Source organism: Balaenoptera borealis (assembly GCF_965194805.1).
Source record: "Balaenoptera borealis genome assembly, chromosome: 10".
Taxonomy (NCBI): domain Eukaryota; kingdom Metazoa; phylum Chordata; class Mammalia; order Artiodactyla; family Balaenopteridae; genus Balaenoptera; species Balaenoptera borealis.
The window spans coordinates 88,364,135-88,389,643 of NC_138874.1; the positions used below are offsets into that span (position 1 = coordinate 88,364,135).

The 25,509-nt window shown below is 52.9% G+C and overlaps 1 protein-coding gene and 1 long non-coding RNA gene across 2 annotated transcripts; one reads left to right on the plus strand and one right to left on the minus strand.

The window, feature by feature from the left end:
* Positions 1–4,303: 4,303 nt before the first annotated feature.
* SFRP5 (secreted frizzled related protein 5) lies at positions 4,304–9,618 on the minus strand. Its single transcript, XM_082408186.1, has 3 exons — positions 8,973–9,618; positions 6,939–7,016; positions 4,304–5,360 (listed from the first exon to the last, which is right to left on the minus strand). Exons 1-3 carry the CDS (start codon positions 9,493–9,495, stop codon positions 5,014–5,016), a joined length of 948 nt encoding a protein of 315 aa, XP_082264312.1. The 5' UTR covers positions 9,496–9,618; the 3' UTR covers positions 4,304–5,013.
* A 189-nt stretch (positions 9,619–9,807) lies between these two features.
* LOC309636106 lies at positions 9,808–25,270 on the plus strand. The gene is made up of 2 exons (XR_014249238.1): positions 9,808–22,252; positions 25,104–25,270. It is a non-coding gene; the product is annotated as an uncharacterized lncRNA (long non-coding RNA).
* The last annotated feature ends 239 nt before the right edge of the window (positions 25,271–25,509 follow it).

Genomic DNA, 25,509 nt, shown 5'->3' on the forward strand with positions numbered 1-25,509 from the left:
GACATCTTCAAAGTGCAGGTGCCACTGGGAAAATGGAGCCGTGGAGGGTTTTACTAGGAGTAGATTGTGCCTTCCCGCTGCCTGGGGTCCACAGCCTGGAGAGGACCAAAGGTGGGATGGCCTGGAAAGCAGATTGTCCATTGTAGAATTGGATGCCTGGTTTAAAAGATGCTTTCCAGTTTGTTCTCAGGGACCCAGTGAGGGGACAGTAGCCAGGTCTGCGACAGCCCTGGGACCTGCTGGGCAGACCTGGATGGATGGCCAGCTCCCACAGCCTGGCTTGGGTTGAGGGTTCTGGCCATCTTTTCATGGGTTGCTAGTGGTGGGGAGCAGCCTCCAGTGAGCCTTGGCAGACCTTGAACTGGCCGTGGTTTGTGGGGTCTTCGGGATTTGAGGTCGTTGGTCACCTGGCTCTCAGAGCTGAAGCCAAATGAAGTGCCATTTTTATCCCTTTGTCTCCATGGAACCTTCGAGGTCCTGGCTCCAGCATCTATCCTGCAGCTGGTGGCTCTAAGATCATAATACCTACGTTTATTGAGCACTTGTACTGGGCAGTATGCTGAGTGTGTCATCTCATTTAAACCTCGTGACAGTCCCCAAAGCTAGGTTCTATTATTAACTCCATTTCACCGATGAGTAAGTGGAGGCCTAGGGAGGTTAAGTAACCTGCCCCAGGTCACACAGCTAGTAAGCCATGGAGCCGCAATGTGAGCTGTGCCACAGGTGCTTGTCGATGCCTCAGAGAAACTGGTCACCATAGCAGTCCTGGCTGTCACCTCCCTTCTGTTCTGCCTTGTGCCCACTAGCTCCAGGAGGTTCTGAGCCATTGAGCTAACAGGAGGGCCTGCCCACCACCAGCCCTAGTGAAGTGGGCTCAGCCTCCAGGGGAACAGAGGCAGCCTTGTGGCAGGAGCTCCCCCAGCTCCCAGCACCGCCCCATCTCCTTGGCTGGGTCTGTTTCAACACCCTAGAGTAGCACATTCCATTCTCTGGCACAGCTTGGGGCTGGAGGTTCTGGATTCCCCTGGCCCCAGCAGAGCCTGCTGTCTGGGCTGGGACACTGGGTCCCAGCCACACACATTCCAGCAGCAACCACCCCCCACGTTGGATTTCCCAAGGAGTGAACTTTAGCCAGGATTACAGCCGACTAAACAGTTGTGGGATGTGAGCTTCCTTTGTGGGACCCGAGAGGCTGGATGCTGATGGGACTGAGAGAGGAGGAGGGGCGAAGGGGTGGGCTGCCCTGGGATTTGGGAGAAAAGCCGTGGTTCAAGGATGGCTCTTCTGCTGCTCTCAGGGTCCTTGGAGTGAGATCTGAGCAGGGTCCCCAAAAATCTTCCTGTGAGGCAGGGTAGCAGATGCGTGGCTGCTTGTACACAATCCTGCCCACCTGTCCTCGGCTTTGCCCCCTGCAGGCAGTAGTACAGGGGTTAAGAGCATGGGGTCAAATCCTAACCACACCAGTAAGTACAGCTCTGTGTCCTTCAACGAGTTCATTAACCTTTCTGAACCTCAGTCTCCTCACCATTAAAATGGGCATAATAATAGTACCTACCTCAGGAGGCTTAAATTAAAATGCCAAAGTGCTTGAATATTTATATATTAATGGGCTTGATATATACTGAATGCTACTATGGTATTATATGTCTTCTCTCTTCTATTGCCCTACATACTACCTGGGGATGTATTTTCTGATGCAAAACCACAAATGTGAATTCTCTCCCTCTTCTGGAAGTAACAATTGTGGCCTTTAGATAAGATGTTCCTGTCTTTTCCTTGCCTTCCTGCCAGTAGCATTTCTTAGTTGATTAACAAATCAATTAGGAATTTAATAAGCACTTATTTTGTGCAGGCACTGTGCTAGGTCAAGGCCTTTGGTTAATAAAAATACTAATTACAATTTAATGAGCATCTTCTAAATGCTGGGCATTGTTTCCAGGTATTTTTCATACATTTCCCTGCTTAACACTCAGCCACCCTGTGAAGTAGACATGATCACTCCATTTTCCAGCTAGGACATGTCCCCAATGTCACATGGTCATTAAGTCACAGCATTGGAACCCAGAACTGGCCTCTTCTCACCCGATCCTGAGTGTCATGGGTCTACCACAAATCCCTTCTGTTCTCTATCAGAACTCTCATTTTGTACCCAGCTGAAACACTTCCTCTGCTCCCTTGCAACTAGGACTGGCCATGTGACTTAGTTCTGGCTGGTGAGCGAGAAGTGGAAATCTACCAGGTGGGACTTGTTGGGAAATTACTGTTTTCCTGATCAAAAGGGCCAGAGGCAGCTGACGCGCCGCTTTTGCTCTTAGCCCTTTCCCGCCTTGCTCCCTGGAATGTGGCTGAGAAGTTGGGAGAAGGAGGCACCACCCCCTGGCAGAGCAGGAAGGCAGAATGAGCCTGGGACATGGACCTCCCACCTCCAGACCTCCTGAGGGGGGAAGTCCCGCTGTTTCTGGAGGTTTCTGCTCCACGCAGTCGGATGCCATCATTCACTGATGCGCAGCGCAGATGCTCGCTGGGCAACACCCGCCGCCTGTCTCAGGCTGGCCAGGAGACAGTGTTCTGTGACTGAACTGAAGGCAGGGCCTTGCAGGGCCTCCCTGGTCTTTGGTCCCAGGGAAGAGACTGCCGGGGGCTCTGAAGGCAGGTGCTGGGGACAGAGCCAGGGTGCAGAGCAGGGCCTGACTCCTTCGTGGCGGTGGGTGAGGAGCGCCTTGCTGGGGCCTCGCAGGATGGGCTACGGGAGCCCCTCCCCGCCCGCTCCCTCTCATGGGCTGCCAGCACCTGACAGAGGTCAGTATTGTGCTCTGGCCAGAAGCAGCCTGAGTCCTGTGTATTCAGTGAAGAAATAATCCCTGGTCTTGGTTGACCCTAGAAGTGCCCGTAAATATTTGGTCAGGGTAGGAGGCTGGGAGACAAGGGGCGGTTTCAGGGAGCCAGGTGGGCTGGGCAGGCTTTGGGCGAGCGTGGGAGGCAGCGGCTTCCTCAGAGGTGAGGAGAAACAAGCAGGCCTCGGCCGCCCCTGACCTGTGTGGGGCACCTGACTGCCAGGGAGGTGATTTATGGGCAGGCTGTCAGACCACCTGTTAGCCCACACTGGCCCCTTGTTTCTCTGTGGCAGCGTGCTCCTCTGAGAGCTGCGGAAGCAAGCCAGGGTTTTCCTCACCTCAAGAGAACGTGGCTCCATTGTTTTGGAGGATCAGCAGACCTTGACTGGACTCGGCATCCCAGCTGTACCCCAGTTGGTGAGGAAAGCCTCCTGGGGGTGTCCCCAGCCCCCTGCTCTGGGTACGTCTGCCCTGTCCCTCAGCATCTGCTGACGGTCCCCTCAGGACTCTTTCCAGGCAACACCCCTCCCAAATTCTGGACGTGTTACTGACAGCAGCCTGTCGCCTCTGTTTCAAGCCTTCTCCCCTCGCTGCCCCGTCCAGCTCAAGGTAGCAGCCTCCATCTGCACTGAGCTCGCTGAAGAAGCCCCCCTGAGGCATTATAGCTGGTCCCCTCCCTGCATGCAGGACCAGGACCCTTCCAGCCTGAGGTAACCTCAGCCCCTCGCCCTCCTGCCTTAGCTGTTGGCTTATCCGGATGGAGGTTCTCAGCCCTGGCTGCACACTGCCCCAGTGGGCATCTAGAAATGCTGATTTTGGACCACCCTCCAGAGGTTCCGATTTAATTGATTTAGAGTAGAGCCCAGTACTTTGTAAAAGCTCCCTAGATGATTCGAAGGTTTATGTATTAAAATGCAGGTCTGGGGTGGGGCCTGAGCTGTGGTCCTCACCAGCTCTGAGGTGATAATGATGCTCTGGTCCAGGGACCAGCTTGGAGTAGCACCTGTCCACACCGTCATCTCCTACACGTCCAGTGCCCAGGGGTGTTTGAGCTCTAGGGGTAGGAGTGACACATTTAGGACTCTGGCTCTTCGGAGTAGTTCCCTGTGGCCTGGCCTTTTGGGGGCTCCTCAGAGCAGGCACTGCCCATGTCAGGGAGATGCTGCAGGACTGTGGGAGCCTTCTGATGGTGGGAGAAGGCTGGGGAACTTGGCGTCTCTGTCCTTCCTCTGAGACAAAAGGACAGTCATCTCCATTGCTGAGTTAGTCTCGTCGTGAGGATGAGAAGGGTGACCCTCTCTATGTGTTCTCGGGGGATCCTGTGAAAACATGGGAATTGCTCTTTTTAGGCATTCCAAGTATGTCTGTGTGGACAGTCCGTGGGTTACAAAAAGGCCTCTTTCGCGAAGTCCTTTCTGAACACCCCACCGAGGAACCAGCTGATAAAGAAATCACCTGGTTAAAACCAGTTTGTTTTCTTTGATTTAATTAAAAACTTAAAAAAAAATAGAAAACCAAACCCTACCTGCATCAGTCTAGTATTTATGGCCTCGCAGCAGTAGCAGTCATCAGGATAAAAGGAACATGCGGAGGCTGAGGAGTGAGCGTCTGGGAGCGGGGCTGGGCTGGGCTTCTCTCCGGCCCAGCGGGAAGGGAAACAGGCAGAGACTGGGAAGGTGGGGAGGCGTGGCTGGAGGGCACTGTGACCCTTTGCTTTCGGGGGGGCTACAATGAGGACACGTGAAGGGGCCCTGGGGGCCAAGAACTGTCCCTCAAGTAGCTCAGCCTAATACCAAGACTTCCCTCTCCCAGGCGAGGCCCCACCACCACCAACACCAACAGAGGGGAGCTGACACCACCGGCTATTCTGGAAACCACCTCCTCAGGCTGCTTAGAGCTCTGTCTTCTCTCTGCCTACTTTCTCCCAACTGAGAAACCTCTGCTCCTATGGGAGGAAACCTTCAAGGAGCCCAGAACCCCTCGGTCAAGGACAGCTTGGCTCCATGTCCATCCCTTAGTGCCTGGGCTGGTAGCAGCTCTGCATGAACCACCCTCCGGCAGGGGCTGGGTCAGCCTGGGAGTAGGGGGAGGCCAGGTGGGCAGGAGGAGAGAGTGCGCCCCAGGGGCGGAGACAGAAGACAAGGCACAGCTGGCTGGGTGGGGCAGGGAGGAGTGCCCTTCAGTGGGGCTCCGCGGCCCCATAGAAGAAGGGGTAGTAGAGGGAGCAGGGGTAGGAGAACATGAACTTGACCGCGAACTTCATCTCCTTGTTCTTCTTGTCCCAGCGGTAGACGGCCATGAGCAGCAGCTGTCCGTCCACTTTGCGGCCCATGACCAGGAAGCTGCCGGCCAGGCTCTCCAGCTGCGGGCAGGGGCAGCCAGCGCCGTTCTTCATGTGCAGCACCAGCCTCTTGGTGTCCTTGCGCTTCAGGGGGCCCGGCTTGAGCAGCTTCTTCTTTTTCTGGGCTCCAATCAGCTTCCGGTCCGCGTTCTCTATCTTGATCTCTCTGATGCGCATTTTGACCACTGTGTGTCGGGGTGGACAGAGGGATGGCCTGAGAACCGTCACGTTTGCTCAGGACGCTGGTGGCCCCATGCTTGGTGCTCTGCCTGAAGCTCCAGGCCTGGGGCTTGGGGAGATGGAGCTTCTGCGTGTACACGCTAATATTTATGAAGCTCCTATCATGTGCTGGACTTGCACGGGCATTATCATGTTTCATCCTTGAGGTATGGTGGGGAAATGAGGTTTGGAGAGGTGGTGATGTGCCTGAATTCTAGAGCCTGGGTTGAACTGAGGTCTGGCCTGTGCCTTTCCATGACACCAGGTGCAGGGTGGAGAGCTCTCCGTGGCGAGTGGAGCTGGGTGTGGGCTCCCCGGGGAAGGGAAATATTGGGGGTGGAGCTGACCAGTTGGAGGGAGGGTTTGGTGGAGGGGTGGTCCTTGTGACGGAGGAAGGCTGGATTTCATGATCTCTGGGGATGCTTCCAAACGGGATTTCTGGCTGCGTGCGTGTGTGTGTGTGTGTGTGTGTGTGTGTTGCAGGGGGTGGTGTTTGGAGCAGGGGGTGGTGTTTGGAGCAGTGGTGGGTCTAAATGCTAGACAGCCGGCTCTGGGCGGGGTGCCCTTCTCTGTCGCATGTGCTGATTTCCATGGGTAAGCACTCCCACCGTGACCCACTGAGTCACGGAGCGCAGGGTTGGGAAGCGCCGCATACAACCAGCTCTTGCTGAGCGAACCCACCGCTGTAATCTGTGTGCGACTGTGTAGTGTGGGTGGGAGTGTGGAGTGTGGTGCTGTGTGTTTTTGTGTGTGAGAGAATGTCTGTGGTGTGTGTAGGAGTGTGAGTGTGTGGGGTAGTGGAGGAGGTGGTTGAAGGCCAGAGAGCCTAATGGAGTTGGTGGCGGTCACTTAGGCCAGCGTCCTCCTTCTGCAGGCCTCTGGGTCCCCATCTCCGGGAGCAGCCAGGGAGAAGCCAGAGAATAACTTTGGCCGCCCAGGGAAGGACAGTGTTATAAAATCTCTTTCCTTCTCCCCCACCCCCTCTTTCTCTCTCGGACACGCACACACCTTGCAGTAGTAGTGTCCTCTTTCCAAACAGACTGATGACATCAAAGACCTGCTGCAGGAAGGATTTCATTGCTTTCTCTTTTTCATAGACAGAGGAGGCTAAGACACAAAAGGGGAGCCGACCTGGCCAAGACCACATGCTGGGCTGCGTGGTCCGCACAGGAGCCAAGTCCTGACTGCCCCAGGAATGGGGAGGCTCCAGGATGAAGCTGTGGGACGGGTGACCACAGCTCCCCTGGCCAGAGGTGCATCAGGTACTAGGCAGAGGTGCCCAGGGACGAGGGGGCTGCACTTCCATCCTGGAGCCCATCTCTCCCCTCTGCTGCCCCCATCCATCTCTGGGCCAAGCCTGCTTCCCCTAAAGAGAATCCAGCCCTGGAGGCCCCTCTGTAGACAGTGTCAAGGGAGGGCTGTTGGAGCCCTGGCCAGGGATGGACCATGGCCTTGAGGGGCTTTTGAAGTCCCTGGGATGACCTGCAAAAAAGAGGTACATTTCTCTGGGGGGAGGGCAGTGGCCACATGGGCTCTACACTCACCGAAGTCGCTGGAACACATCTGCTCCATGAGGCCATCAGCGCTGTGCTCCATCTCACACTGGGCGCAGATCTTGGTCACTGAAGAGAGAAGCAGGGGTGGGGAGAGGGGATCAGAGTCCATAGAGCCACTTAGGGTTCAGGCTCCCCCACTGACCAGCCACCTCCCCCTGCCAAGCCTCCACTTCCTCATCGGGGAACAGGATCATGATAATGATAATGCTCACTGAGTGGCTGTGAAGTTCAAAAAGTCGTGAAGGGACAAAACTGACCAGGTGGGCACGATTACCCCATGACCCTGGCAGCTGTGACCATGATGTGCACTGTCTTTTTCTAAATTTTGTCTCATTTAGTCCTCAGCCTATGAAGTAGGTATCATTATTCCTCTCTTAAAGAAAAGGAAACCGAGGTCCAGAGTGGCTACCCAAGTCTACAAAGCTAGTGAGAACTGAGCTTAGAACTCAGGATTTGTGACTCCTAGATTAGTGCTAGGGTGCGGATGTTTGCGGGGTCTTTCTAGGAACCCAGGCTCCAGACAGGTGGGTAAATGAGTGACGCCGGCAGGGCAGGGACTGAGGTAAACTGAGGAGCACCCAGTTTAGCATTACCAGAACTTCCGATTTTTCAAGGGAAGCCAAAACTCTTTGTATGAAATATTCTCAGTTTTGTCTGTTGGCCGCACAGATACCTCGGGCTGCCTCTGGTCCTACCACACAGCACCTGACCTCGCTCTCTGTCTCTGCCTCCTGGTGGGCGCCCCATCATGGGGGAGAGAGGGGCCCAAAGCGGGTGAGAGTGGGAGGGCAGAGCCAGGTGGGAATCCAAGCCTGGGATTTCCCTGCTTTCCAGGCTGTTAATGTTCGGGCTCCAAGAAAACCAGAATAAAGGAGCCATGCTAGGATCCCTGCTGGGGACTATGCTGTCTCTGCTTGAGCTGGGTCTTTCTCCCCTGCTTCCTGGTCCCATTACTAACCTGAGAATAGGGGGTTTCTCTTCTCTCAACACTCTTTGGTCACAGGACCCCCACCCAGCCGCAACTCTCAGGTCCTGTGTGGGTGTGTAGGACTGGGGACTGCATGGGTGAGGTTAGCTTTGAGGGGTGGGTGGGGTGTGGTGGAGTCCAGTTGTTTCTGGGGGGCCGGGTCAAATGGAAAATGGGGGAGTGGTGCTGCCCCTTGGGAGAGTCCCAGAGCCAGGGGCTCCCTAGATTCTGGGTATTAGCCACCCAGGCAAAGCTGCCCTGCTTGGTGCCACTGTTTATTCTCCTGTCTGGTGCCCAGCCTGGGCTTACTCTGCCTGGAAGGAGTTTGGCAGACAGTGGGGGGAAGAGTGAGGGGGTGCACAGTGAAGGGGAGGCTGAGACCAGAGAGGAATTAGGGGTAATGGGATTGGGGGCGGTGGGTGGGAGGTGGCACTTAGGATCTCATAAATTTTGGGAACCTGGGATTGCTTCCTATTTTACAGATGAGGAAACCAAGGCTCAAAGTTGAGCAACTTGCCCAAGGGCTCCTTGTCAGGGGCCGAGCCTGGCAATCTGCTCACTTTTCTGCACTGAGCCTTACCCAAAGGTCTCCCAACCTGGGGGACTGGGGAAAGAGTGGGAGAATTTAGGGTTCCCAGGTACAGAAAATGGGGACAGGGTGGAAATCATAGCCCAGAGTGTGCTTAGCAATCCTGGGCATTTGTGGGCTGAGAGAGGTGATAAGGCATTTATTGGAGGCCTCAGGATAGGGGGATAGCATTGGGCTCCCCCAGGGATTCCAGAAGCTTGGGAAGGTGGGAGCTGCGAGGGAAGTGGGGGAGGTTTCAGGAACGGAGTTGGAATGGGGGAGAACCAGTGGGAATGTCCACAGCCGCAGGTGGGAAGGCTGGTAGGCTTCGGGGCGACATGCAGGGCTGAGCAAAGACGTGTGTGTGGCACCTCTGGGGGCTTGAAGAGCTGTGCTAAGGGGTTGCTAAGCGGCATCTATCCCGTCGGAGCGCGCGGGGCGCTGGGGGTTGGGGGTAGGGAGGCGGCGGCGGCGGCGGCAGCGCTACCTGGAGGCGCGGTGGCGGGCAAGTGCCCGAACTGCACAGCGATGCAGAGGTCGTTGTCCAGGGGGAACTTGTGGCAGTGCAGCATCTCGGGCCAGGGAAAGCCATAGGCCTCCATGAGCGGCGCACAGCCGGCGCGCACGGCCTCGCACAGCGAGCGGCAAGGGTAGATGGGCCGGTCGAGGCAGACGGGCGCGAAGAGCGAGCAGAGGAAGACCTGCGTGTCCGAGTGGCAGCGCTTGGCGAGCAGCGGCAGCCAGCTGCTCGCCTGCTGCTTCACCTCGGCCAGGCTCTCGTGCTCCAGCAGGTTGGGCAGCCGCATGCGCTTGTAGCCCACGGTGTGGCAGAGCGGCAGGTCGGCGGGGATGTCGAGGCACTGGGGCGGCTTGGAGTACGAGCGCCCGTGCAGCGGCTCGGTCTGCCAGCCGTAGTAGTCGTACTCTTCGCCGCGCCCCGGCGCCCCGTGCAGCGCCCCCAGCAGCAGCGCCAGCGCGGCCGCCCGCGCGCCCCCCGCCGCCGCCCGCATGGCTGCACAGGTCCCCGATGCTCCCCTGCCGCTGAGGTCGCCCAAGTGGGTGGCAGCCTCGTCCCGCGCCCGCGCGCACAGAGTGATCCTGGCGCCTCCCACCTTGAAGCTCCAGCCCTGGCCTCGCCGCGCGCCCCAGCCAATCTCCGGCCGCCCGGCCCCCGCCCCAAGGCGGGGAGGCAGGGTGGCGCCCCCCCTGCCCCTCCTGCCCCGGGGCCTGCGCGTCCCGCTCAGCGCCGGCTCGTGCGCCCCTCTCCCGCTCGCCCACTCCCCTGCCACTGACCCAGCCTTGCCTTGCGCCTCTCCCCGGGGCTCCCTCACTTCCCTAGGCTTTTTCCTCGCCCCTCGCCTTCTCCATCCTTCCTCCTTATCTCTCTCCGCCACAGCCTCTCCTGTTCCTTTTCTCACTCACTTCACTTGGTTATCTCTCCGTCTCGGCCCTTACCACTCTGCTCTGTTTTCTCTTCCCTGACACCTCGGTTCTCCCTTCTCTCGGCAGGAGGCTCCTGGCTTCCCACACCCTCCTGGTCCAGGCAGGCAAGTTCTTCACTCCCAGTCCTCACGCATTTATTGAGCTCCTGCTTGGTGCCGGGCAGCGTGCTGACTGCTGGGGAATCAGAGAGGGATATGATCCAGAACCCACCTCTGGGACATCACAGCTTAGTGGGGGCAAAGATAATCATACCTACTATTTAGTGAGCGCTTATTAAGTGCTTCAGACGCTGCACAGCACTTCACAACCTTATCAGCCATTTCCAGTGATAGCTAACACTTATTGGGTGCTTCCTATGTGTCAAGTCTGTTCTGAGCATATTGCATAAACTACCTCATTTAATTCTCATAATAATGCTATAAGGTGGGCAGATACTATTACTATCCTCACTTTACAGATAAAGGCACTGAGACAAAAACGTTAAGTAAAGATTGGTGCCAGGACTTGAACCCAGGAAGTCTGATTCCAGAGTCAGAGCCCAGATATGACCAGGAGGTCTGGATTCTGAGTCTGCAGGCTTAATGACTATGGTGGCGGGGTGCTCAGAGAGGTGAAGTAACTGGCCCTTGGTCACATTGCTAATAGATGAAGGAGCCATGATTTGAGTCCAGGTGTTGGGTTCCAAAGGCCAGGGTTTAACTACTCTGCCCTAAGATAAATTCCAGCCTAGGGTAGGAAGCGCTAAGGGAGGAGACTGTACCTCCTCTGGGAGTCCAGAGAAGGAAGGAATTGAGGAGGATATCCAGGGGGACATCAGAGAGGAGGCAGCTTTCAGGAACCCCATGTCTGGGGTCTTTTCCTTGTCTGGACCCTGCCTTTCATTGGCTTTCCTGTGGGAGGAGCTTTGGACAAGAGGCTTGGGGGGGGGGGGCTCCTTCCTGAGAACCTAGCTGGAGAACTGACCCCCCAGCCTTTGGTGGGGAGGGTACCCTGGGGAGGTATCTTGTAGGAGGGTTTGGGGTGCTATGGGGGGCAGGAGTTCTGGGGCACTTGTCCCCTTCACTCTTGCCCTAACATCCTCCCCATCCCCATCCTCCTGAATGTTTCCAAGGCTCCCATCTTCCCATGGATCTATCCTTGCAGTGGTAGTGGAGAGGGGTGAAGGATCACTTCTCTTAATATTCAGCAGACACACAGGAAGCACTTACTGTGTGCAAGGCTCGAGGTGTGTATCCCACAGATGGGGCTACAGAAATACAAAAGACATAGGCCCTGCTTCATCTGATCCAGTCGTGAGAAAAAGACACAAGGCAGGACAGAGGAGGCAGAAGAAAATTAAGCAGACAGAGCCCTAGGGTGGGACAGGATGTTCTTTTGATGTCCAGGATGACCTAGTTGGGTCTGGAGAGAAAAGCTTTCCTGCCCCTTCTCCCTCTCCCAACCCCAGCGTGAAGAGATTCTGGGGATGACCACTCAGAAGGTGAAGGACCACTCCCTGCAGGGCCAGACAGTGTAGTAATGGTGCAAGAGCCTGGACTCTGCAGACGGAAAGAGCCAGGTTCAAATTCAAGTGTATACTCTCTGAGTGACCTTGGGCAAATACTTAGCCATTCTGACCCTTCATTTCTTTGTTTGTAAAATAGAACCGCCTCAGCAGTTATTGTGAGGGGCAAACAAGATGGTGCATGGAAAGAAAGCCTCCCGCACAATGCCAGCACATAGTAGATACCTAGGAATGTTAGATTGCCAAGGGATGTGTGACTTTAGGGTATAAATGTGTGTGTTCTGAAAGCTCCCTCGGACACCTTGGCCTTGGCTCTGGTTTGGGACTCAGAGCAGCAGTTCCGTTCCCTGCACTCCAGCCTACCCCTCACCACCCTCTCTGCGCTTGGCAGGGCTTCTGCACTCCAGGGGAGGTGTGGTTTCGGTCCCTGGCAGGGGGTGTTGGAGCTCCCAGATGGTTGTACAAGGTGCTGGCTCCCTGCGTAGCTGGTCTCCTGTGCTGTTCTTGGCATCCCAGTGCCTGGCCTGGACAGAGTGAGGCATTGTTCCTGCTGCTGCTTATGTAAGAACTACACATGGTCTGAGAGCCGGGGGAGTCTGTACCTGGCAGTTCCAGGGGCTCCGAAGAGCAGAGGGGCCAGGCTAGAAACTTCCTGGAAGAGGAGGATGGGTAGGCTTTACCCGGCGACTCTGCCCTGGGGACCCACGAGGCGCCCTGACATGGGGCCCATGATGAGATTGAGGAGGGAAGCCCTTCACAGGAAAGGAACCCAGGTGGGGGGCTGCACCCTGGGGTAGCTGTTCAGGGACGCTCTCCCCCTGTGGCCAGAGAAAGGAGGAAGCTGCGCTCTGATGTCGTATCCCTTTCTGATGAGGCTGTCCCAGGGCCTAGGCAGCTGGGTGGGACACCTGACATGCTGGGCATCTGTCCATCTTGGAGCGTCTGCTGTCTGTCCAGGCACACGTTTCCCCCAGCTGATGGAGGGAACCACTTGTTCAAAATGTGTATTCATGGTTTGTTGTGAGCAAAGTTCTACACAGAGAACTCTTAGATTAAACTTGCTACTTATTGGGAATTCCCTGGCAGTCCGGTGGTTAGGACTCCGTGCCAAGATCCCGCAAGCCATGCGGTGCGGCCAAAAAAAAAAAAATTTGCTAATTATGTTATCAAATCCTACATTTTTCTACTTCTTTAGTGCCTACTTCAGTGGTTCTCCTTGTGGTCAGGGTTCCCTTGAGGGCCCCCAAGTGGCTTTCAGGGAGTCCACAAGGTCAAAATTGTACGTAATTTGAAGATCCACTCAAGGTACAAGATAGACCAATGGATTTTAAGGATTTTACTCTGTTGAGTAAGAAAAGTTTATTGATGTGGATTCAGATTCTACATTACAACCAACATTTAAGGAATTGTCACCTGTCAATTTTGTCAAAATTGTCAGTTTGATAGCCATAATATCTAAAAAGGCTATTAAAATACTCTCTTTTCCAATTACATTTCTCTGTAAAGCCAAATTTTCTCCATATATGTCAACCAGAACAACATGTAACAACAGATGGAATGCAGGAGATATAAGAATCTGACTGTCTTCTATTAAACTAGACATGAAAGAGATTGCAAAAATGTAAAACAGGGCTTCCCTGGTGGCGCAGTGGTTAAGAATCCACCTGCCAGTGCAGGGGACATGGGTTCGAGCCCTGGTCCGGGAAGATCCCACATGCTGCGGAGCATCTAAATCCGTGCGCCACAACTACTGAGCCTGCGCTCTAGAGCCTGTGAGCCACAACTACTGAGCCCATGTGCCACAACTACTGAAGCCCGCGTGCCTAGAGCCTGTGCTCCACAGCAACAGAAGCCACCGCAGTGAGAAGCCCGCGCACCGCAACTAGAGAAAGCCTGCGCAGCAATGAAGATCCAACGCAGCCAAAAAAAAAAGTGAAACAGTGCCACTCTTCTCACTAAATTTTTTTTTTCACTAAATTTTTTTGTTTTGTAAAATGTAATTACTTTTCACAAAAATTTGTTATTTATGTTGACATATAATGGGATTATTACAGTTATTTGAAATGAATTAATATATAAATTTTTTCTCAGTTTTCATTTTAACCATTGTAGATGTTGATATAAATGGTAGATATCTATATAAACAAAAGTTCTTTGATTTAATCTGAAACCTCAATAATTTTTAAGGGTGTAAAGAGGTCCTGAGACCAAAAAGTTTAAGAACCACTGGCTTACTTCCTCTGTTCATTTCTGATAGAGGTGTATAAAATCTACTTTGTGAGGTTTGCTAATTTTTCCTTTTTTTTTTTTTCTTTTGATTCAATTTTGCTTTATATACTTTGAAGCTGTGTTGTTAGGAGCATAAAGTTTCTTTTTTTAAAAAAAAATTTATTTATTTATTTATTTATTTTTGGCTGCATTGGGTCTTCGTTGCTGCTTGCGGGCTTTCTCTAGTTGCCGTGAACGGGGGCTACTTGGCTACGCTTTGTTGCGGTGCGCAGGCTTCTCACTGCGGTGGCTTCTCTTGTTGCAGAGCACAGGCTCTAGGTGTGTGGGCTTCAGTAGTTGTGGCACACGGACTTAGTTGTTCCACAGCATGTGGGATCCTCTCGGACCAGAGATCAAACCCGTGTCCCCTACATTGGCAGGCAGATTCTTAACCACTGCTCTACCAGGGAAGTCCCTGGAGCATAAAGTTTTGTGATTATTGTATGTTCTGGTTGGACTGTAATTTTTATCTGTATGAAATAGCCTTCTTTGTTCCTTTTAATCTTTAGTCTTGGGAAAAATGATTCCATGAACTAACATTTAGCTAACGCCTGCTATGGGCCAGGCATACACAAGTAAGAGTCTCAGTCCCAGCCCATGTGGAGGACGTAGACACACGAAGGCAGTGAAGTGTAGCAGGAGGAGCCAGGGCTTTGAGTCAGACTGACTGGTGGTGAATTCTGACCACATCCTAGTTGTGTGTCTTTGGACATATGTCTTCTGAACTTTAGACCTGTGTTTATTCATTTGTAAAATGTGGTTAGTAACGTTTATTTACTGGGTGGTAGTGAAGATTTACTAGATAAAGGATGAGAGAAGCACCTGGCAGAGTGCCTGGCGTCCAGTAGCTCTGTGATCAGAGCTATAACAGAGCCAGGAGCCAAGAGATCTGCCCCATTCGTGCCTCTACAAAGCCTCTGGGAGAGGCAGCGTGTAGCAGTGGGGAGTGCACCATGCTTGGATTCTGAAGATCTGAGTTGTATGTTTTCAACTTAATAGCAAGTCCTTCCCACTCCCTGAGTCTCAGTTTACTCATCTGTGGACATGAGGAGTAATGCATCTCTGCCCTGCATTCTCCATGGGGCTGTCTTGAGGATAATGAAAAGGAAGGGAGCTGGGATGATGATGGAGGTGAGGCTGTGAGAAGCCTTGGCTTGAGGTGGGACCTCTTCTATCCCTGGCTGTGAGGAGGTCCTGCTAGCACAGGCTTGCCTGCCTCCTGGAGGGCTGGGATGCCCGAAGAGGTGAGAAAGAATCTTGTCCTTATTCCAGAGCCTCCTTGAGTTATCTGCCTTTTACAGTCTCAGTGTTCCTCTGCTGGGACACCTGTTTTCGTAGCAGCTGCCGCTGAGTGCTCAGCAAAAAGCCCAGGGTGAGTGGTCTGTGAAGTTAAGAGAACTATTAGTGCTAGCAGGGACCCATTTCTATTGTCCACCAGCATCCTCCCATCCCCCACCACTTTCTATAAGAGGAAAGTAGAACTTGACGTTCCTGACTTCCAGTCCAGTGCTCTTCCTACCACACCTACAGCACTGCTTTACTTTCCAGCATTTTAGTTTTGTCGATTGCAAAGTCAACATCTGTCCCATAGGCCCCCAGCTGCGCCGAGCCTTCCTGCTGCACAAGCTGTGCTGTGGGCAGCAGTTCAAGAAGGCCTGTTCAGGATCTCTGGGTGCCCTGGTGGCAGTGGGGGCCTGGTCCTGGAGGGGCTGGGCTCACTGTCACTGAATCGAGTGGCCAGGGAGGTGACGTAGTCCTCCCTTCTATGAGCCTGGACACCAGCAGGCTCTCCATTTGTCCTGGATCTCATGTGGCTCTGCAAAAAAAGCAGAGGCCAGTCTTGTCTTGGGCCTGGGTCTTGGTCTAGTCTAAGAGTGACTGTCTGAAGTACAGAAGGAAGTGGGGTGGAGGGTGGGCACGGCTGGTGGTCTCTGGACAGGGCTGGGATGGAGAGAAGGCTGAGTAATGCTCTCCTCTTCTCTCTGGGTCCCCAACACACCTGGGAGCCCCGAGCTGTGGCTGGTGGGCAGCCCAGCTAGAAGCACATCAGAGACGCAGCCAAATGTTTGGGTTAAGACCACAAACTCTGGGGACTTCTCTGGCAGTCCAGGGGTTAAGACGTCGCGCTTCCACCGCAGGGGACACAGGTTCGATCCCTGGTTGGGGAACTAAGATCCCGGATGCTGTCGGCATGGCCAAATATTTATAAAAAAGAGGAAGAAGAAGGAAAAAAAGACCACGAACTCTGGAGCAAGACTGGATTCTAATTTCATCAATGCTACTTGACCCTGGGCGAGTTATTTAACCTGTCTGTGCTTCAGTCTCCTCATCTGTAAAATGAGGATAATAACAATAGTGCCTTATAGGGTTATTGGGAGGATTAGAGTTCATTTAAAAATTGCTTAGAATGGTGCACAGAGGAGAGCTTTCTATATAATTGTTAGTTAAAACTATTGAACATTGGCATGACAATGGTCTTTAGAGACTGTCACCAGATTCTGTGGCTCCTTGCTCCTAAATTTCTCATAAATACACCTGTGCTGTCCCTTTCTCACTGCTCCTCCTCCTCAATGCTGTCCTTCCTCACTGCTTGGGGCTGCCCTCTGGTCTTGTTTTCCACTCTGCAGGAGCGAATCATCTCAAACTGCAAACATGGTAGCCTCACCCTTCAGCTCGAGACCCTCAGTTGCTCTGATTGTTCTTAGCATAAAGTTCCTCCCAAGGCTCCAGGTAGGCCAGGCCTTCTGGCTGGGCGCCCTCGTAGAACCCCAGACCTCCCTATGCAGCCCTCATCTCCTGCTCATCATCTCACTAGGTTGATTTTTTTCAATTTCTGGCTTCCCAGTAGGCTGAGGGTTGCACAGAGGCAAGACCTGTCTTGTCCATCTCCGTTCCTCTGGCTCCTAGCATACTGCCAGTCACGTAGTAGATGCACAATACGTGTTGCATGAGCGAATGACTGACTGGACAGATGAATGCTTGGTGGAAGGAGGCGGCAGAAGAAAGGAGTCTTTGGAGCCAGATGGGCTCAGGTGGGAGCCAGCTTCCTTTAACCTTTCTTGGTCTCTGTTGGAATTCTTGGGAGGCCCAGGGAAGATCAGGAGGGCTATAGGGTGACTGATGGGAGAGCTGGTGAGGACTGAGTGGAGTAAGTTGAGTAGCATGAGATGCTTGCAGAGGGACTTGGGGTGATGGACAAGCCCCCTAAGCTCATGTAGACTTCCCCTGCTCCCTCCTTCCCCCTACTCTCTTGAACGCTTGTTTAGGGCATCCTAGGTGCCTGGCATAATACTCTGTGCTTTCCCATACGTTACCTCATTTAATTATTCCAATAGCACTGTGAGGGAGGCATTATCATCCTCATTTAATATGAGAAAATTGAGACTCAGAGAAGTTTAGTAACTTGCCCAGAGTCACACAGCCAAAAAGCAGAGCCAGGACTTGAAACCAGGATTTCCCCCTGTGGCTTGTGGATTCCTGTCTGCATGTGAGAATGTCTGGAGGGAGTTCTACCCTGTCTAGCACTGACCCAAACTGCCTTGCAGGGGAGGGGGAGCCCTGGGGCCAGAGCAGAAACTTCAGTGGGACTCAGGTAATGAGGCTGCAGCGGGTTTGGCCCTGGTTGGCTGGGCCACTGCCCTCAGGGAGTATGAGGTCTAGAGGGGCAGCCAGCCGATGAACAAACACACAAGTATCTTCTAATCACAACTAGAGTGGGTTCCTAGTTGGGGGGGGTGGAGAGGTGCCCCAAAGCCTCTCGGTGGAGAAGAGAATGAGCACTGGACGCAGAGTCAAAGGCACCTATGATTAGGCTTTTTCCTTTACTGCTTATGTGGGAACTTGGGTAAGACACAACTCCCGGTGCCTCAGTTTCCCCATCTGCAAAATGGGGACTTTCCTTTTGTAGATTTGTTGGTAAGATTAAATAAGTACCTGAAGATGCGTAAAACTGCTCTAGTGTAAGTGCTGAAAGAGTTTTGTGCAATCACAGGAGGTAGGTGGTGCATGGCCCCCACTCTCTCAACCCTGGCTGTGGCTGCATGGGGCCCTTGGGACCCCAGATTTATAAAATGTTTCAGCTGAAAGCTATTCTCTATTCTGCTGGTTCCTGACCACCCAGGGTCTGGGAAGGAGCTACTAAAGCTTCACAAGCTATTTGCCATGTTTCCCCAAATCAACATAGAATGGTGCATTTGCCCATAAATAAAAGAGCAGATTTCTTTGCTTTTGACTGGAATTACACACTCTCAGGATGGAACTCCTCTCACGCTGAACAGAAGTCAATTGGCAGTCCATGCCTCTTTGATTAATTTAAAAATCAGAGGCTGGGAGAGGGAAGTGAGTGGCCCTGTAAGGAGAAGTATAGGTCAAAGAGGCCCCAGGGACCTTTGTGTTCCAAGTGCAAGGGAGGAAGTCAGGAAGCCCCCAGGAGGTCCTGGAGGGCAGGCTGTGGAGGGGAAACCCAGGGCAGGAGTGGTTGGGGTGAGGGCCGGCTGTTGGGGGAACCCTGGGCAAACAATGGCCTCATTAAGGAGAGGGTAATGGTGGGGAGAAGCCGGGCAGGGCCACGGCCAGTGAATCTCCTCTCCCCCGCTCTAGCCAATGGAGCAATTGTCCTCTGCTGTGAGGGAGCTGGGGCCTTGGCCTGGGAACTGCTGGGCACTTGCCCCGAGGGCCACCGAGGTGGTCACAGCTTCTTTGCCTGGCCCCAGAATGGGTCTTCTGTGCTCGGATGCTGAGGGCTCCGGCTCTAGTGGGACTACCTGGTCCTTTTTCTTCCAGCTGGCAGCGGTTCAGGGCATGGGTGCCCACACAAGGCTCTCTGGAAGGGGCCCCTTCTTCCGTCCTGCCCACTTCTGGGAAACTGAGGCCCCGGTTAGGTTTGTCTGAGACCTGGGCTCAGCCCACTTCTTTTGGCTCTCCAGTTCCCCACTCACCCGCTGTGCTGTGGCCTTGGATGGTCACTCGATGTCTTGGCTCTCAGTTGTTTCAGCTGTAAAGCAGGGGGAGTTGGGCTAGAAGTGCTTCTCAGCTGGATGGATAGGCCGCCCCTGCCTGGGTTTGGTCATCAGGACCGCTGGGGCTGCTGCTGGCATTTACTGGGCAGGGGCCAAGGATGCTAAATTCCTGCATCGTCCAGCCCAGCCCTGCACGACCAAGAGTTGTCCTGCCGCAAAGGCCGGCAGAGCCCCTGTGGAGAAGCACTCACGGATCAACACTTTTCACCAGTGGTGTTTTTAAAGTAAGGCGATCCTGTTTTCAAATAATGTGGCTTGTGGGAACTCAGCAGATAAGACAGATGAGCGGGGTCGAGTGTGGTAAGGGCTAGGGTGGGCCAGAGCCCTACCCACCAAGCATTCCCGTCCCCAACAGTGGCCCCTGTCCAGTATGAACTCTCTCCGGGGGTGCATGCAGCCGACTGGGCCCTATTTGGCTGTTCTGATTGGTCAGACCTCTGTTCTGATTGGTTGGTGGCCACCCTCATTGGTCATCTCCTGAAATCAGTCAGTGTCTGCACTGTGCCACTTGTTACTCCTCACCCCTGCATATGCCCCATGGTTTTTTGTTTTTGTCTAATGATTGGAAGTATGATGGGCAGATGAGGTTTGGGGTTGACTTCCTGTGCCTGTGGATTGTCCCTGGCCTCCTGGACCTACCTTGACTAAGCTGGCTGACGTGGGCTGTCACAGGACACACCCCACAGCCAGGAGGGGAGAGACGTTCCCAAATTTGCAGTGTGAGGCCATCAGCTTGGAAGCTGGTTAAAATACCCATTCAGATTGCTGGGCCACCTGCAGATTCCAGTTCAGCATATGTCACTCTCAGGTGGTTCTGATGCAGTGGCGTGGGGACCAAGATGAGAAATGCTGGCCTCGGAGGGGGCCGTGCCCGCTCCCCACTTCCACCCTTCCTCCTGTTCATGGTTGCAGCCACTCTCCAAGGCTCATGGACGTCCTTGAGGCTAAAATGAGAACTATTTCCCTTCTGGAAGCTCCACACGACCTGCCTCCTCTGCCTGGGGATGTGGTTAGTTGGTTTCCTGTCCTTCTTACCTTCCCCAGCCCCCAGCTCAGGGCTCTGATTAATAAACAGTGTTAGCAGACATTTGTATGTCCAGGCATGGTGCTAAGGTCATTATCATCTCATTTAAACCTCTCAACAATGCTGAGAGGTAGATGTTATTATCATCCCTGTTTACAGATGAGAAGTCAGAGGTGATTGAGGAACTTGTCCAAGGTCACACAGCTGGGAATCTTCCAGATGGATCTGACTCTACTGCACATATTTTGAGTACAGGCAGGGCAGCCAGCCTGTCCCTCCATCTGTGATTTCATAATCACCCTTCAGTGAGTCTGACCCATGCCAGCACCATTGCTATTATTAGTAATATTATTGATGAGGATTTTAATCTTAAGACTTCCCCAGGGCTCATGTTTAAGGTGAGATCCTCCTAAGGAGAGTGGTTGAGAACTGCTTGGGTCCTGGTGAAGCTAAGTCATCTTTATAGGGTGTTTGGGAGTCACATCTGTTATCTTGCTTCATCCGTACAGCAACTGAGGGAGACACACACAGTCAGTCCTCATTTTACAGGTGAAGACATTGAGGCTCAGAGAGGTTAAGTATCTTACTCAAGGTCATCCAGGCAGTAAGCGATGGAGCTGGAATTGAACAAAGCTCTGACTCTCCCAACCTTCCATGCTTTTCCACTGCCCCACGAGTCTGAATTATGCCAAGGCCAGGAAAACTTTCAGGCCTTTTTAGCCTCCCTTGAAGGGCTCTGAAGACAGCTCAGGGTCCACTAGAGACAAAGAGGCCTGTGCCCTCTTGACCTAGTTATGTGGCCAGGCAACTTGGGGTCAGGGAAAGGTGCATTCTTTCCCCTCCACTCACATTACCCAGCCTTTGGCTTCCTGGAATTTTTGTTAAAATTCCAAATCACTTGGCACTAAGTTCTCTTCCCCACAGTTTTTGCGAACAGGAACCAAGCACCCTTCAACTTCCAGACTGCACTCTTTCACACCCTCGCCTGCTTTAAACTGGTGCCAAGTCCCCTTCAGGAGAAAGCAGATATGTGAGCAGGACAGCCAGATGGCCAGAGAGTTTTGTTGTTGCTTTCCGGGCCCGTCTCTGAGGTGGGCAGAAAGGACCCCAGAGGCCCACAGACCCCAGTGCAGGTCTTTGGCCTGCTACTCCCTGTGCAGCCTTGGGCTTATACCTCCCTTCTCTGGGTCCGAATTTCCCCATGTCTTTTTTTTTTTTTAACCTTTTATTTATTTATTTATTTATTTATTTATGGCTGTGTTGGGTCTTCGTTTCTGTGCGAGGGCTTTCTCTAGTTGTGGCAAGTGGGGGCCACTCTTCATTGCGGTGCGCGGGCCTCTCACTATCGCGGCCTCTCTTGTTGCGGAGCACAGGCTCCAGACGCGCAGGCTAGTTGCTCCGCGGCATGTGGGATCTTCCCAGACCAGGGCTCGAACCCGTGACCCCTGCATTGGCAGGCAGATTCTCAACCACTGCGCCACCAGGGAAGCCCTTCCCCCATGTCTTAAAAAAAAAAATGCCATCCTGGTGAGAGGGTCAGATGAGATAATGTATGTAAAGAGGTTTATCACTATTATATTTGATTACCTGAAGGTCAAGCTTGTTAAAAAAACTCTGCATTGATGGACATGTTCTGTACCTGTGCCCTCTAATCCTGGAGCCACTAGCCACATGTGGCTACTGGGCTCTTAAAATGTGGCTAGTGCTACTAAGGAACCAAATTTTAAATTAAATTATTATTATTATTATTATTATTATTATTATTATTTTTAGTGAGATGAAATTCACATAACATGAAATTAACCGTTTTAAAGTGAATACTTCAGTGGCATTGAGTACATTCATAATGTTAGGCCACCACCACCTCTATCTAGTTCTAAAAATTTTCATCACCCCAAAAGGAAATTCCGTCCACATTAAGCAGTTTCTCCCCATTCCCCTTGCCCCGAGCCCCTGGAAACCACCAAGCTGCTTTCTGTCGCTATGGATTTGCCTCTTCTGGACATTTCATAGGAATGCAGTCATACAGTATATGACTTTCCGTGCCTGGCTTCTTTCACTTAACAGAATGTTTTTGAAGTTCATCCATGTTGTACCATGAATCAGTACTGCAGTCCTTTTCATGGCTAAATAATATTAATTTTAGTTAATTTAAATTTAAATAGGCCCATGTGGCTGGTGGCTACTGTACTGGGCAACCAGGAACCTCTGGAGCCCTTCTGGGTAAGTGAGGAAACAGAACCTCCAAGTGTCTGCTGGTAGCAGAGGGGATCCTAGGGGAAAGTGGAAGGAACCTGGAGGATGAAAAGGCTGAGAAGGGTGCCCCAGGTTCCCCAAAGGAGCTCCAAACTGTGGCTGATGCATGCCGTGCTTGGTGTGTTGTGTAAGTTAACTCATTCCATCCTCGCAGCATCTTTTGACATGGGTCTGACTTACCATCATCCCTATTTTATAGAGGGGAAGACTGAGGCTCAGAGGGATTAAGTCACTTACCCAAGGTCACACAGCTGGTAAGTGAGAAGAGATGGGTCTATGAACCTGGGTCTGGTCCCTTCCCAGGGCCCATGATCTTCGCCACTAGGCCGCACAGTCTTTTGACCCTGATCTTGGGAGCTGCACCTGCACAGACCTGCACACCTTGAGGCAGGGCTTTCTAGGCAGGGCCATCCCATGTCAGCCTTCCTGAGCTAAGAACTGCCTGGGACCTGGGTCCCTGCCTCCTTGGGAGTCAGGAGGGGGTGGCTGATGGGACAGAAGAGGATAAGGTGTAGCCTCCCTCAATTCCCCATTGCTTATCAATGAGTAACCTGGCCTGTCAGGGCTCTCCGTGTCCCCTTTGCGCCCTCTTTGGCCCTCCTTGATCTGGGAAGGAGACTTTGTTAATTGCAGACCCAGAGTAAACAGGGCTGGGATAAATAGCAGATAGCTGTCCTGGCTGTGCTGCCCTTTGCCCTTTGGGAAGGGGCAGTGGGAAGAGGCAGAGAGTGAAGAGGAAGGAGTGGTCCTAGGAATGTCTTTGGAGTGGGGGAGGGAAGACTGGCTTCCTGGGGCCCCAAAGAGTCAATGTGTATGTCCTTCTGGAAAGAAAGCCCTCTGCTGGCCTCCCTGTTTGCTGTGCTCTGTCAGAGAGCTGGAGGCCAGTGAGACTCTGACGTTCATCTCTTTTCATCCATCCCCTTGTCCACCCCCCACCCACCCACCCATCCATCCATCTTTTCATCCTCCCTTTCAATATCCTTCCATCCTTCCTTTCTTCCCTTCATCCATTGTCCCCGTATCCATTTTTCTTTTCTCTTTCTCTCATTTAATTCATCCGTTCTTCCCTTATTCTGTCTATTCATCTGAAAGTCCCTTCTTCCTGCCCTCCATCTCTCACTAATCTTCATATCTTTTCTTACCTTTTTATAGTGACCATGTGTTTCTTGAGAAAACTAGGGAGGAGTTTGCGGGGAGTCCTTTGAGCCATGGGCTTCTGAGTCGGGACCCCTGCGTGGCTCTGGTGGAGTTAGCTGCCTGACTTCAGACACGCTGGCCACGTGCTCAAGGTTAGATGGAGTCTCTCTTTCCCCGAGGGAGGATAGAACCTTGTTCCTTCAGCCTAGGGACCACATAACTGATTCTCCAAGGGGGGACACTTGGAGAGTGAAAGGGGGTGGTACTAACAGTCGCACCTGGGCAATGGAGTGACCTGAGACTGTCCTGGGCACAGCAGAACATCTGGTCCCCCTTCCTCAGTCCTAGCAGGAGGGCCTGTGCTCAAACAGCCTTTCTCTCCCAAAGCTGAGCCTGGATTTGGGGTTGGTTCTGTCAGTAGCAACTTGCATCAGCATGAACCCCTTGGTCAGAGTTTGGTGTCTGACCCCATCTGGGAACCCACACTCAGTATGACACGGAACAGTCCTGGCAGGGCTTTCCAGAAGTTGTTTCATGATAACAGTGCAGATATTATCATACCCCTTTTACAGATGAGGAAATTGAGGCTGGGTATGAATCGATTATCTAAAGCCTCACAGCTGGATCAATAAATCCCTCAACCCACTCCCAGTTCACTCAATAAAATAATGTCAGACCTACAACCCTGTTTCCAAACCCCAAACCTGTGCCCATTTTATAGATGGGGCACCTGAGGCTGGAGTGGGGAAGGTGACTTCCTAGTAAGTCCGTGGGCTGTGCAGTGGTGGAGACTTTGGCAGCTTAACTGAAGGGCAGGCATGGGCCCAAGGACTCCAGGAGCTAACAACAGCAGAATGTAACAGTGGCTACCATTTATTGAGCCCCCATTGAGTGCCAGGCCCAGTCCTGGGTGCTTTATACATTTTGTGGTGACTCAGCCAGTTCAGGTGGGTGAGCAAGATGGCAGCTAGAGAACAGACCCCCTTAGTCCCCTTTCTTCCTGCTCCCCGCCCTCCTGCAGAGCTCTTGGGTTGATCTGGGGGCAGGATGTGTCCTCCCAGGGCTCGGCCACCACCCATTAATCCCTAACTGCTGCAGCTGGTAGATAAGATAGCACCAGCCCATTAATCAAGGCTGCCTGGCAGGGAGGGTGGGGGTGGGGTGAGGACAGCACCACCTCACAGGTGGAGATAAGCCCCCTTCTACCCTCAGGGGCCGGGGGTAGTGGAGGATGCTGGGAAGTTTGGCCTCAAGTTCCAATCCCTGGTATCTGGGCGTGTGGTTGGAGACTACACTGGGTATGGGGGCAGGTAACACTGGGAAAGGCAGCCCCAGGGTGCAGGCTGGGTTGAGAGGAGCCAGGAGACCTGGGCTCCAGCCTCAGTGCTCCCCCGGCTGCCTCTGTCTTTAGATAAGCCACCGCACCTCTCTGGGCCTGTCTCTGCATCTGAATGAATGGGAAGGGGCTGGGCTAGACGACCTGGAGGGAACTTTCACCATGAATGTGCTCAGTGACCTGTGCTGGGACAGGTGAGGGGTGGGCTCACCTGACAGCAGGAAGAGGGCAGAGGCACTGCCTCGGCTAAGGGACAACAGGCTGGGTGGGATTTGTCCCAGACCCCATGTTAGTCACCCTCCCAGGAGAGCAAGTAGGCAGTGGTGGTGGTGCTGTGGGCTAGGGATGGGACAGGAGAGGGGAAATGGGCCTTAGAGCCACAGTGCCCTTCAGGGGGCCACTCACTACTTCTGGGGGCTGGAATTGTGGAGTTTGATTACTGCCTTGTGTAATCTTGGGTGGGTTCTCAACCTTTTGGCACCTCAGTTTTCCCATCTGTAAAATGAGGATGGTGGTATTTCCCTCCTGGGATTTTTGTTAGGAAGATAAATGTAAAGTGCTTATTAGCTCAATGCCTGGCAGATGGCAGATGCTCAGTAAATATTAGTGATTATTCTTTCTTTTGTGGCCAGCTCCACAGGGCCTGGACTCTCTTCAATGCAGATTCTCTGTGACCACAGCTATGGGGAGGAGATTGGGGCAGCTCAACCCTAAAGCAATTGCTGGTCCAAGGATGCTGATTATAAAGTGTATTATTTATATTTTTATAACTAATAAATGACAAACTTAAAACAGCAAACATTATCTCCACAGTTTCTGTGGGTCGGAAATTCAGCTGCTTAGATGGGTAGTTCTGACTCAGAATGTCTCATGAGGTTGCAGTTAGGATGTTGTCCAGGGCTGCCCTTATCTGAAGGCTTGACATGGGCTGGAGGACTTGCTTCCAAGTTTATGTCTATGGGCTGCTGGCTGGAAGCCACATGGGCAGCTTGAGTGTCTCCATGATGTGGCATCTGGCTTCTATGGATCGAGTGATCC

What these genes read in the sequence shown, in the direction of transcription:
- SFRP5 (XM_082408186.1), bottom strand. Translation starts at nt 9,495, where the DNA reads ATGCGGGCGGCGGCGGGGGGCGCGCGGGCGGCCGCGCTGGCGCTGCTG. An exon ending in GCCCGCCACCGCGCCTCCAG is followed by an intron (nt 7,017 to 8,972) that starts GTAGCGCTGCCG and finishes TTCTCTCTTCAG; the next exon opens with TGACCAAGATCTGCGCCCAG. An exon ending in GATGTGTTCCAGCGACTTCG is followed by an intron (nt 5,361 to 6,938) that starts GTGAGTGTAGAG and finishes CCCGACACACAG; the next exon opens with TGGTCAAAATGCGCATCAGA.